Source organism: Branchiostoma floridae, chromosome 14 (assembly GCF_000003815.2).
Source record: "Branchiostoma floridae strain S238N-H82 chromosome 14, Bfl_VNyyK, whole genome shotgun sequence".
NCBI lineage: Eukaryota > Metazoa > Chordata > Leptocardii > Amphioxiformes > Branchiostomatidae > Branchiostoma > Branchiostoma floridae.
The window spans coordinates 11673901-11686907 of record NC_049992.1 but is presented as its reverse complement, the minus strand read 5'-3'; the positions used below and the strand labels follow the sequence as shown (position 1 = coordinate 11686907).

The 13007-nt window shown below is 43.0% G+C and overlaps 2 protein-coding genes across 2 annotated transcripts in view; one reads left to right on the top strand and one right to left on the bottom strand.

The window, feature by feature from the left end:
* Positions 1 to 13007, bottom strand: part of LOC118431175 (pleckstrin homology domain-containing family G member 5-like) — a gene marked incomplete in the record, with an annotated part of 70055 nt that overhangs the window by 33238 nt on the left and 23810 nt on the right.
* LOC118431176 (zinc finger MYM-type protein 1-like) lies at positions 760 to 5065 on the top strand. The gene is made up of 2 exons (XM_035842293.1): positions 760 to 1284; positions 2448 to 5065. Exons 1-2 carry the CDS (start codon positions 988 to 990, stop codon positions 4953 to 4955), a joined length of 2805 nt encoding a protein of 934 aa, XP_035698186.1. The 5' UTR covers positions 760 to 987; the 3' UTR covers positions 4956 to 5065.

Genomic DNA, 13007 nt, shown 5'->3' with positions numbered 1-13007 from the left:
ATACTTACCATACTGAACCCTACCAACTGCACCATTTCTTCCATGTCAAACTCTACACGCGGAAGACGCATCTTCAGGCAGGTTTTCCGAAAATCTCCACCAACTTCTGTCAGAAAATCCACCGTGGCAGTATACACAAAGTCCCACTTCTAAAGAGAAACCAAATAGAGTCCAAAGTCTGCCAGCAACAAAGCCACTACAGATACATGCTGCCTGCTTGGCACAAAGTCAGAAATCTTCTATTGTGCCTGCTGCTTGTCTTGTGGACAGGTTCGCATGCCTCTACGGACTGAGAGGGCCTGATACACACATGCTACTTACAGGAAATAACAGTCCGCCAGACACTGGGGAGACTGTCTGTCGGATGATTGGTCCACAGTTAATCATATGCATGAGATCACTGGGGGTGTGGCTTCTGTATCAGCCAGCTGGTGACGCATGATATTGTCCAGATATTGTCCAGCCAAAACAATTTACTAGGAAGGTGCATGTTATGGTGAAAAAATCCAAGAATAGGGTGCTCATTAATTTGCCCACAAATGATTGTTAAAGTAAAGTAAAGTAGGCTTTTAATTCACCCTATGAAACAAGGAGGCTTTCCTTGTTGTGATGACTCTGGATAGTACAAGCAATACATGCTGTACTACTGAGACAAACCACTTGTATCCACAGCCATATTCACAGTTGCACCAGACAAAGGACTTTTGATGTAAGACAACACACACTCAATCACACTTGCAGTGGCGGCGGCACCGGGGGGGCAGGGGGGGCGGTCGCCCCCCCGGAAAAAATGTTGGGGGGGCGACGCCCCCCCAAAAATCAAGCTGAAACCTTTTGTGTATTTTTCACTTAAATCCACCACAAATGCCAATAAAGAATCACTGCGTACGGCCAGGGCGTGCGGCACTGCGGTGGGAGAAGCAAGTTATTTCGCGATGCTTCCTCGTGATAAGAAGAGGAGTCATGTGACACGACAACGCACCAAATATGGAAGAATCGGTGACTCTTTCGCCCGTATTATTCGGCGTACCTCGGAGCCTCTCGGAAATTCTCGGGAAAAAGTCTAAAATTCCCAGCGGCCAGTGCGGTCAGGGAAAGTTTAGCCCCGCGACTCTCGGACGTGTCCTCATCATGGCACCGAAAAGGAAAGCGGCCCCAGAGCGCAAGACGTCCAGGAAGAAACCAACAATGTCTTCAATCGAATCATTTTTCGCCCGTGTTCCTCAGCAAGAGAACAACAACAACAACGCCGACGATTCCCGAAGGGGTGAGCTGCAAAACAAGGTAAATGTTCATAATCTTGTCTTGGAATTTTTGCGCTAGCTGTTTTGACCCTGTATCATACAATGGCACCGATACAAATTATGATAGTGCTCTGTTTTCTTGTTGATTTCACTTTCGGATGACGATTCGGTGCGCCATTTACGGTTAGAATGAAGTATGTTTTGAACTGATCAGTGACCACACACGGACTTAATTAGTTCCATGCAAGCAAGCGCGGCTCTCATACTCCCCACTTCGTAATTTGCCAGATTAGATCGAATACAGTATCTGTTGATACAAGTGATCGGCGTTTCCGCTAGTGGAGCGCCCCGTCATCAAAGGAACGCTTCGACTAAGAAGGCTGCTTTAAACATTGCGACGCAAATTTTCCTGAGGAATCGGGAAAAAAAACGTTTGAAGATGCATGCCCGCCGCCATATTTTTTTTTTCATTTTACACGGCGTGGGGACGCGAGCTATGGTCAGCGATTCACACCCCTTTGTTTTAAGCTATTGTTATGCTTGCTTCCAAACAAGCAAACGGCGTCTTGCGCATATTTGATCTCATTAAAATAAGCGATTTTTGAAAGTCGGGTTCTTTGTTGTTTCTTTAACCAATAAAAACTCGATTTGTTTTCCTTGTTCCCGTTGAGACTGAAATAGCTCTATTTGTTGGTCACAGATGTTCAAAAAAATGCTGGTGCTATGATGTATGTATACTTTTTTTTTCACCGGGTCTCGTACGTTTATACTATAATTGATAAGCCTCGATCTATAGTTGAGTAAGGTTTTATCAACTGTTCTGCGTCATGGTTTTGTCGTCCTTGCTTATGAATACATTTATAGTTCAATAAACTTGTTGGCTTGTGCTAGCGTCATTACTATGAAGCCATGAAGCATGTGGCACTTGAATGTGGACTACGCGCCGAGGATCGACTGAAGAGGAAGGATAGCGCACAGATAAAAGACTTGAACATTTTAAATTTCAAATCTGATGAAAGCTCCTTGTTCAAATTTCAAATCTGATGAAAGCTCCTTGTTCAAATGTGACATGACTACTAATAAAGATAACTTTAGGATAATTGCCGCTTTGGGACGACTGAAGCAGTCTCTTGTAGTGGCCCTATGTCGCTAAAATCGTTGCCAAGCCTTTTCTAAAATGTGAATGTATATTTTGGACTTTAGTCGTCAGATACAGAGACCACTGTCACTACACAGATGACGTCAGCAGAGACGGAGAAGGCGCCGCCCACAGCCACTACTCAGATGACGTCAGCAGAGACGGAGAAGGCGCCGACCACAGCCACTACTCAGATGACGTCAGCAGAGACGGAGAAGGCGCCGACCACAGCCACTACTCAGATGACGTCAGCAGAGACGGAGAAGGCGCCGACCACAGCCACTACTCAGATGACGTCAGCAGAGACGGAGAAGGCGCCGACCACAGCCACTACTCAGATGACGTCAGCAGAGACGGAGAAGGCGCCGACCACAGCCACTACTCAGATGACGTCAGAAGATACAGAGACGGAGACCCCGACGTCTGCTAATTGTGACTGCAAAGGATGTACCATGAAAGGTCCTACTGCGTTTCAGCCAAAAGATCCTGCAGTCCTCGGTACATTTCAGAACAAGGGCAGAAAGTTCCTCTCCAGCTGGTACACGGACCGCGGGTGGGTCACACTGTGCACACAACGGCGCAAGGTGTTCTGTGCCACTTGTCGCTACGCTACACAACGTAAGCTCTTCGCCCTTTCTACTAAAGTCGAACCTGCCTTCGTGACAACCGGATTCGATAACTACAAAAAAGCAATTGATAAATTTGACACTCACGCCGAGTCAGACGCACACAAAGAAGCCGTCATGAAGTGCTCCGCTGTTAGCGGCCCATCCATCTCCAGTCATATCAACTCACAGATCACAGGACAACAACAGCTACATCGGGATGGCTTGCTAAAACAGCTGACAGCCTTGAGGTACTTGTTAAGGCAAGGGCTTGCTGTCAGAGGTCACCTTGATAAGGATGGGAATCTCTATCACCTGCTTCAAACCTGGGCTGCCGACAGTGACGTTGTTCGGTCATGGCTACAACAAAGCCGCTTCATGTCCCATGACACAATCAATGAACTGATCACCCTCATGGGCCATAACGTGTTGCGCTCCGTCCTTGAACGCATCAACGGCAATGATCCAGCGTGGTTCGCTATCATTGCCGACGAAGCGACGGATGTTGCGTGCAACGAACAGCTGAACATAAGCATCCGTTACGTGGACAGTAACTATGAAGTTCATGAAGACAGCCTCGGTCTATATCAACTACCCTCCACAAACGCCGCCACCATCACAAATGCCATCAAAGACACTCTGCTCCGGACAGGCATTCCTCTTAAACTGTGCCGCGGGCAGGCGTATGATGGGGCGGCTAATATGCAGGGCCATCGTTCTGGAGTGGCCACACGCATAAGGAGCGAGGAGCCTGCAGCTGTTCCAGTGCACTGCTGGGCTCACTCTCTCAACCTATGTCTTCAAGACGTCTGCAGACAAATAGTGTCAATTCGAGATGCAATTGACATTGCAAAGGAGATAGACAGGTTGATCAACTACTCGCCAAAGAGAAAGACGCTGTTCCACCAACTCGCTGCCTCTGGAGACAACGACTCAAGTGGCACAGTCAAGCCTCTGTGCCCCACACGCTGGACAGTGAGGACAGAAGCACTGAACAGCATTCTGAGTAACTACGGGACCATCATGGACACAATGCACGAAGTGAACGTCACGACGAGAGATGACTATGGTCTAAAAGCGGGCGGTGTTCTCACGGCACTGGAGAAGTTTGACACCTTGTTCGCGATACGTTTCGGCCATCGCCTTTTCTCTGCAGCGGAGGAAGTGTCCAAAACGTTACAGAAGAAGGACCTAAGTGTTCAAGAAGCCGTTTCGTCTGTCAATGCCCTGAAGGAACACTACGGTAGGCTGCGGACAGATGAAGCCTTCGACACTTTCTTCAGCGCAACGGAGGAGACGGCTAGAGGGCTGGACCTCGGCAAGCCAGCCTTACCACGCTACCGGCGCCAGCCCAGACGGCTCGACGAAGGAAGTGATCCACACCGGCATGCGACCCCCAAGGACTTCTACCGTCAGGTGTTCTTCCAGGCGTGCGATCTACTGATCGGCGAGCTGTCACAGAGATTTGATCAGGACTTCCTCAAACCTGTTGTTGCCATGGAGAAGGTCCTCCTAGAGGCTGCAAACGGCAATGACTTCTCAGGCCACATGGATGAGGTCATGTCTTCCGTATTCGCGAACGACTTGGATCAGCGCAAGCTTACCATCCACCTCTCCATGCTCCCAGACATCGTCAAGCAGGAGCTTCCTGACGTGAAGAAGGTAACCAGCATCCGCACCATCTGCTCCGCCATGTCAGCTGGGTCTCACCGCACAACATTCTCACAGACTCACAAACTGCTCCGGCTATACCTCACCATCCCCATTACGTCTTCAACATCCGAGAGGGCGTTCTCGTCACTCAAGAGGCTCCTCACCTACCTCCGGTCGTCCATGACAGAACAAAGGCTTAACAACTGTATGTTGTTACATGTGCACAAGGACATTGTAGACACTATGGACTTGAATGCCATCGTAACTGACTTTGTATCTTTGAACGAAGAGCGTATGCGCTACTTCGGAAAGTAACATCTTAACGGATACTAAAGTCATAGAATGCCAAAGTAAATTCCACAGTCAAAGATGTAAAAGACCAAAAATGAAAGATGTTTGTTCAGTATACCATACTAAATGTACTTGATTCCATACTGATGGCAACTTATTTTAGCGGAACTTTGTTTATTTTCATATCTCTTTTTATCTCGTATCACTTTTTCAGAGGATGTTATCCGTATACTGATGATACGGCCATTCCTAGAAATATATCTACGTGTCATGTACGTGGATGTTTTATGTGTATATCTTTTTGCATTGTAGTCTCCATTGCGCCTTATAATTAGTTCCTTTGCGTAGTATCATAGACTGACTGACAGTAGTAGTAGTAGTATGTGTTAGCATAAGTTATTTCAGACCTATTGCATTATCGCTCAAACATATGACGTAAAATACTAGCACCTACCGACGCTGTGCATGTTGGGACTGTCAGGCCTGCGTGGGCACCGCCATCTTGGAATCTTGATGTGACGTACATTTCCGACTTACCTGCTCCAAAATGTGTATTTTCGTCCAGTAGTGTGTAGTATCGCGACCTCACGCTTTATTTCAAGGTACCATTATATATAGACATGTATAGTGATTGTTCAAGGCATCTCCTTGTAGTATTTGATGCTTACTAGCAGTGTTAAGTTAAGTGAAGATATCAGACGATGCGAGTCGCTGTGAAGCAGAGCCCTCGCGCCTCGTTCGACCAGGTTACATCTTCAGACATCGTTGACGGAACTTATTCATAATAAAGTTATTTGTTAGACTCTTCAAAACGTTTGGTGAGTTGTCTCTTATCTAGGCAGATGTTAGAACTATAAGTTATAGGAACAGGAATGTTAGTAAAAAGGTTTTCGGAACAACGGAAAACTAATGAATAAAGAACAAAAACAGAACCGAAGTATTAACGCTAAATGTAAAAACTGTAACTGTAGACAAGCACAAAGATGTTGTGCCAAGCGAACTGTACCCACATCGTATTTTACAACTCGAGTCTGAAACAGAGAAAAAGAAAGCAGTTATATCAATTAAAGCATTTCGACAATCTTTGTTGGTGAAACACAGGACGGCCCATAATTGTGGCCTAGTCTTACAAGACGTAATACTTAATTGGGAATGAGTTGCGTCAGATGCCCCGCCCTCAAGTCGCGTGGGCCAGTAAGTTTTCCCTGAAGATGTCACTAAACTCAGCTATCTATGTCAGCAAAATTTGCCGATCAAAATGCAGGAAATAGCGTTTCAGAGGGTCTAGATTTCAAATTTTTCCGGGGGAGCATGCCCCCGGACCCCCCTAGTAGGGTCGCGCCTTCGGCGCGACCGCGCGCGCCTACGGCGCGCGCCCAGGCGGATTCGGTCATATTGAGGTGGATCAAATCTCGCCCCCCCAGTCAAAATTTCGTGCCGCCGCCTCTGACTTGAATCCTGTATTGTCAGCTATTCAGCTCTTCACTCGCAAGTTGTTTCAAGTGCAAACTGCCAACAGGGGTGCTTTAACATATGCTAATTAGTCAGCTAATAAGCCAGTCAATTGGGCTAATTAACAACTTACAGGACAAACATGGAAATTGGTACAAGTACTGTCTCCAAACAAGCCTTTTCTCCTGATGATTTTTTTGTTCTTTTCCTTTCAAGTGCAATGTAGAACAGACAGAAGATCATGCAAATGTTAATTGTAAGCAAACATGTCATTCATGGCATATTCAGAAAGAAAATCTTTTTGAACATCTTTGATCTTATAAAAACATAGGCATCTGTGTATTCAATGACATCAAGTGATGTTTATGGTGTATTGATTCTAGAGTTTTTAGAAGAGCCATCAAATTGAGTGAGTGAAGTTTTAGAATACTGTTCATACCTTGTCAAAGTACAATCATTCTTTAAGTAGTCATTCACCCACTCACTTACTGTCAATAACCAAGGACATTGCATAACATGCCTGCAAAAACTCACTTTATGAAAAAAAGGACTTAAACAGTTTGGGCCACCAAGAAACTGACATTTTGATTGTTTGCCCTTTGAGTTTGACCGGAAAGTTGGAGCCTGTTTTCTCACAATGTAAACAAACCTTCCCAGCCTTGTCCAGAAACTCCCCACTCCATGTAATGTTATGGTTCAAAGATATGATTTTTACAATGTCCTTTTTAACCTCCTTGATAACATGAATCATATTTTGGGCTGATACCTTTTTAGGGTTTGGGGGTTTTTAGGTCCACAAAAGGTGGGAAGATAACACTTTGGTCAATCTTGTCATTAGAGAATGTTTTAGCCACTTCCTAAAATACAGGAAGTGATTTAGGTAAAGACTTTGATTAAACGTTACATAATAATAATAATAATGGTTTATTCAAAAGTCAGACGTCACAGTTGCCACCTTGCAGCCAACGGCTGAATTGCGTGGTAAACTACACAAGATAAAAATGTCAAGAGCTCTAGATACACTGATTAAAATATACTGGTCTAAATACACAAGTTAAAATCGTCGGTCAACGACGTTTACAGTTGATACAGTTTCGGGGTGTTTAAATCACAGATGTTCATAGAATATCATACATATATATAGGATATTATCATACATATATAAAACAGTTCAAAACACAACGAGTAGCGAACACAGCGAAGGCAATTAAGCGTTCAGAAGTCTAGTCATGTGATGTACATGTTATAAACAATGCAAACTGGTAACATTGCAATCTACTGTTCAATCTATTTCCATGGCATGTCCAGACTGAATGCAAACATAATGCAGCTATGTCCCAATTTCTGGACAGGACTTAAAGTTGGAAAAACGTTATCTTTCAAACACAAAGATAAACACTTTGGCCAGCAGGAAGCAAGAGTGGTTAACCATTGAGACTAGTTAATTTCCTGCGCAACAAACCAGATGAAAACCAACGCAGACAGGTGGCAGACAGGCGGTTGGCCATCCCACTTCCTGCCTATCGTAATTCCCTTATTTGGTAGGAGAAGATGTCAAAGGTTAAAGCTGCATGCACAACAATAAAATTAAGGTAATCACCTGACCTATGGCTTGCATCATTGCAGGAAGTCGTTCTAGCCTATATCATTGTTTCCCAAATATCCATTTATTATAGGCCACAGCTACCTAGTCATAAAGGCTGACAAACTAAAGTTAATGTACAACATACCTATAGTTATACATAATCCAAAGGGTGTCAAAAGGAATAACATACTGTGATAAATATTCACATAAAAGTTGTTAGGAACAACCACTGTTCTGTTTGGACTAAATTTAACATTCTGTTGTACGAGGGTTTTTACTACTTTCCCCATTAGGGCCCACCGATAATCACAGTATTCATCAATGGTTTCCGGGACGTGACACACATCATAAACTTTAGGAAAGCAATTTCTTGGAAGCACAAGGGCTCTATCTGTTTCCTGATTGGTGAAGAATTTAATTGGGTTAATACGGAGAGAATGGGGCAGAAGCCATTCCACTGCAGATGGGAGCTATTGAAGCATTACCTCCCCATCTGGGCTAGGGCTTCTAAATCGTAAAAAGTTGTAAGGAATATTGGTCTATCCTAATCTGTTATTCAATGGAAACCAGGGCTATTTACAGGACACATCCTTCAGTCCAAGGAAGGAAAACTGTTTGATAGGAAAAGTAAAGTTCTTCCCTGCACATCAGTTACAAAAAATCAAAACATATCTACATGACATGAGGTTTATAACTTATGAATGTATATCTTATAATTTATAAGATATACATTCATAAGCTTAAACTTAAAGTGACAGATTTAGCAACAATTTAGGACTCCCAAATAAGGAGTTGGTAGGAAAATTATTAAAGCTGGAGACTACCTTGATAAAAACACACACCAAGACAAGGCCTAGGATAACCTATGGCTATGTACAAAGGTGATAAGAACTAAATGGTTTAGAGAAATATGTAGACATTGACAATCACCTATATAACTAATGAAGTTCCTCATCCAAATGTGCATTTGAACCTCATGTAAGGCTATTGTATAATTGGAATTTTGGCGTTTTATGTCACAATTGAAATGGAACTTCTTGTAAAGGAAGTCTAACACCAGACATTACAGACAACACCTACAGCTGCAGAGAACAATTCAAACAAACCTGAGATTAGATACGACTCACTGATGAAACAAACAGTCACACGAACTTGGCTTTCAGGACTTTACAGACAGGAAAGCCTTAGTCTTAAGACCACTATTACGAACAAAGCCTTTAAGCAAGGAGGCATGCCGATTGTCCCAGACCTGTGAAATGAATACTTTTTTCCTTCTTGAGTTTACTTCTTGAGTTTTGTAAACAACCTTGAAGTTGGCCAGCTTGTTTAAGTCACCGCTTTCCTTTTTTCCTTCTTCAGTTTCTTGAAGCGTAAAGCCTATTCTCTTAAAACAAACATACCTCATAGTCTATAATGATGTGTTCCGCTATGTTCGAAGTATTTTGTAACCTTGGTTGGCATCATTCTACGTTTTGTATGGATAACAACTTTGACTACAGAGGATACTGTTGTTTCTCCTCAATATTGCTAGATTAGGACAGCCTTTTGTAAGGAGCATTAGGACAGGTAAAACCCACTCTATTTGTCATAGCAATCCTCTTGCAAGAGGAACGGAAGGCTCAGAAATTGTGTTTTATAACAGGATCAAGTACTACCAAATAGCCCACCTGTATAACACAGCATTTAGTTATTTTCGAGGGTCATCCGTTTCTGAATGCGATAGCAGCAATTTCAAAAATGTCACAAAAAGCTACTTACACCCAAAGAAAACAGTATCCACTTCTTCACATAACAGTAAGAGTTACCGGTATGTCAATGTACATGTTGGGTAAATAGATTCCACCATCCGTACACTATAGAAGACAGTAGGGATTTCTTGAATACCAAATCCTGTGGACTGCTGAATGTGTTTGTCTTGCTATGAACAGGGATGTGTAGTATTTCACAACATTCTGCAAAATGGTGAACTCTGAGGTCACCAAATGCCAGGCTGAACACTCATTCACTAGCTTTAAGAGCACTAAACAAAAAGCCTTCCAATGAAACTTCTTCTGCATAGCAATATTAGCAAGAAAATTTCATTTCCAGCTTTCCTGGTTCTCACTTGAAATATCTCTGACTAACACAAATTACAAGTCAAGGAAAAAAGCTTGCAAACTTGAATGCTTACAAATGTAGCAAAGCAATGATTCTTTCTGCCCTAGCATGTTTTACTTTTAGGTAGCTCTTGGTAACGGACTTCAGTCTAACAACGTTATCGCCCTAATGTACCTGTTTGCACATGATATGAAGGCGGAAGGTCACAAGTACAAATCTAACAAGAGTTCGTAGACCTCAGGCCTGCATGAAATGTATTGGGTTTCTGTAGACCTATTGGGTATTTTTGCCTTTTTGTCTGTGGTACGTGGTTGGAAAAATGAGCTTTTTACCGTGTTGGTTGTGCACCATGCAAAAGTCTGACTCTGAAATTCCATTTTCTGAATTTGTAAGTTTGGACATGGATGAACATTACTTATTTTGGATTTCTTAAGTATGTAACCAACCACAGTACTTTGAAGTTGTTGAGACGCTACCTTTTTTTGTCTCAGATGGCCCATGCACATGTAGTTACTCTGTCACATGATATACTAATATCTTCTTATTTCAATGTACTGACCTAATGCAGCTGCTAAGTCTCCTTGGTTTGTGTTCTTCCAATGATATTCATTAAAGATTTATTTCTGGGGTGTTATTCACTTGACATCGGAATGTTACTTGCATAATTTGACCAATGATACTTTTATCTGTAGTTCCATAGACATTAGACAATATGAATAGTGGTAGCCCCCATGCAGCAGCAACAGTTAGTCCCCAGGGTGGTATGATATTTTCATTCAATCCATCCAACCCAAACCTAAATCTCCTGTAATATCTAAGCCAAATTTAACAGCATAATTTACTATGAAAAATGTCCTTGTCAATCCCATTTATAGATGGCAAGCTGCTGGCAATGTAGCCTGATTAAATCTCGCTTATAGCAGCCCGCCAAACATCCGCCGGCCCGCGGGGAGGGGCCAGTTACAGCCCTGGACAGCGGAGTTTGTGTTACACAGACTACTGGCAATGGAAGCTTTGAAAAGTTCAGAAGCTGTTGTAGTCAGAGCAAACACCCAGCAAACATCCCCGCAAACCAATGAGCAGTTGCTTAGAAGGGGAATTTCATCATATATTTGCCGCGACAAAATGCAACCAACGATACTGAATTTAAAACAGAACAAAGCTAAGCCTCCACCACTTAACCCTGCCTGTACCATAGATTAAGCAGGCCCAAAAACCAAGCGAATATGACTAGCCCAAAACAACAAATTACCTGTATACAGTATGGAAATGGCATTACCAAAGAAACAAAAAGAAACACAGGACAAATCATACACATACCTTTCTCTTATGCCCACACTCTATACAGTTCTCCTCCACATTAGAAAATTGCATCTTCTTCTGTTTAAGTTCAAGTTCAACTATGATTGCCAACAGGGTAAAGGAACTTGTACCGAAACTTAAAACTCAGTACTATACAGCTCTAGAAACACAACAAAGAGTAATAAGCAAACTCCAATTATACCTGACCAACAGATATATAATCTTGTACACTCCCGTCATCTGGCAAACTGTCAGTGCCACTAAGTAACCTGATACATTGAAGGTGGCCCAGGCCAGATGATGGTTCTACACCCAACCATAATCTGTTTTTAAAACCAAGCAGATATTGGGAGGATGCCCCAACCACACAAAAACAGGATCAACCTATACAGTATCAAGTTCAAGCACTAGGAGGCCCAAAATCAAACCTGACCACCAGGACACCACAAACAACTCACGTACCAAATAGCAACACAATGGTACCTTGCGTTCCGGAGATACAGCGCACGCCCCGTGCCCGCACAAAAGGTAACCTAAAATGTCAAGTTCAAGCACCAAGGGCGCCAAAATCAAAATTGAGCATTATTCAGCCACCGCCGACACATGTGCCAAATATCATCGCGCCAGCACCAGCCGTTCAGAAGATATAACTCCGGAAACACCCCTCTCGGACACAAAATTCGACCTGCCGGGTCAAGTTCAAACGCGACAAGGCCCAAAGTCAATCCTAGGCAACAACCCCCCACCCATGCACCAAAAATCGTCGCAATCGCGCGTATCGTTCCGGACACACAGCGCCAAAAGTGCCCCAAAAACACCAAAAATGCCACCTGCAATGTCAACTTCAAATGCCAGGAGGCCCAAAATCAAACCTGAGTGTTAGGCTACCACCCCCAACCCACGTACCAAAAATCGTCGTGCTCGCACCATCCGTTCACGAGATACAGCGCCCTACATCCCCGGCTACCGAAAAGTTCCCACCAGCATCAAAACCATACCTGCATACATGCAGGTAATAACCACCTGTAATAAGCTGGCTGACCTACATGTATACCCCAGGGTATGAACACACTTTCACTGACATGGTCTTTGTGGGTATTCTGACAAGAAGAAGAACGGTGAACTGTTAAATTGCCAAATCTATCCTGTGAAACAATTTTTAAGGGGATCATTTTATATGCTGATTTCATACAAAACAATGCAAATATTGTATGGTTTTGAGTTGGTATTTAAAGAGATGACTAGGTCAAGGTATGATAAAACTAATTCCTTTCATTTTAGAATTTCTCAATACCCACGTGTTGTTTACAAGGCTTGATACAAAAAAAATAGCAAAAAAAAATTTAGAATGTTTTCCTAATAGCCTTTTTTCAAGCTATTTGCAGTAGCACACATACTACATGTATATATACCAATAAGCTTGCCCTTAAGTATTGTGAAAAAGAAAAACTACATCTGCTTGGTTTTGCAACCAGGTGTTTAACATCATTACATTATACCATTAAACTCACCCCATAATATTGTGGGCGAGTAAAAAAAATGCTCCTATTTAGATACAAGAACAGCTAATAGCTAACTAAGGCTGAGACTGATTGGCTACTGACAGAAGAAAGAAAAGAACACGCCAGCAAAAATAATAT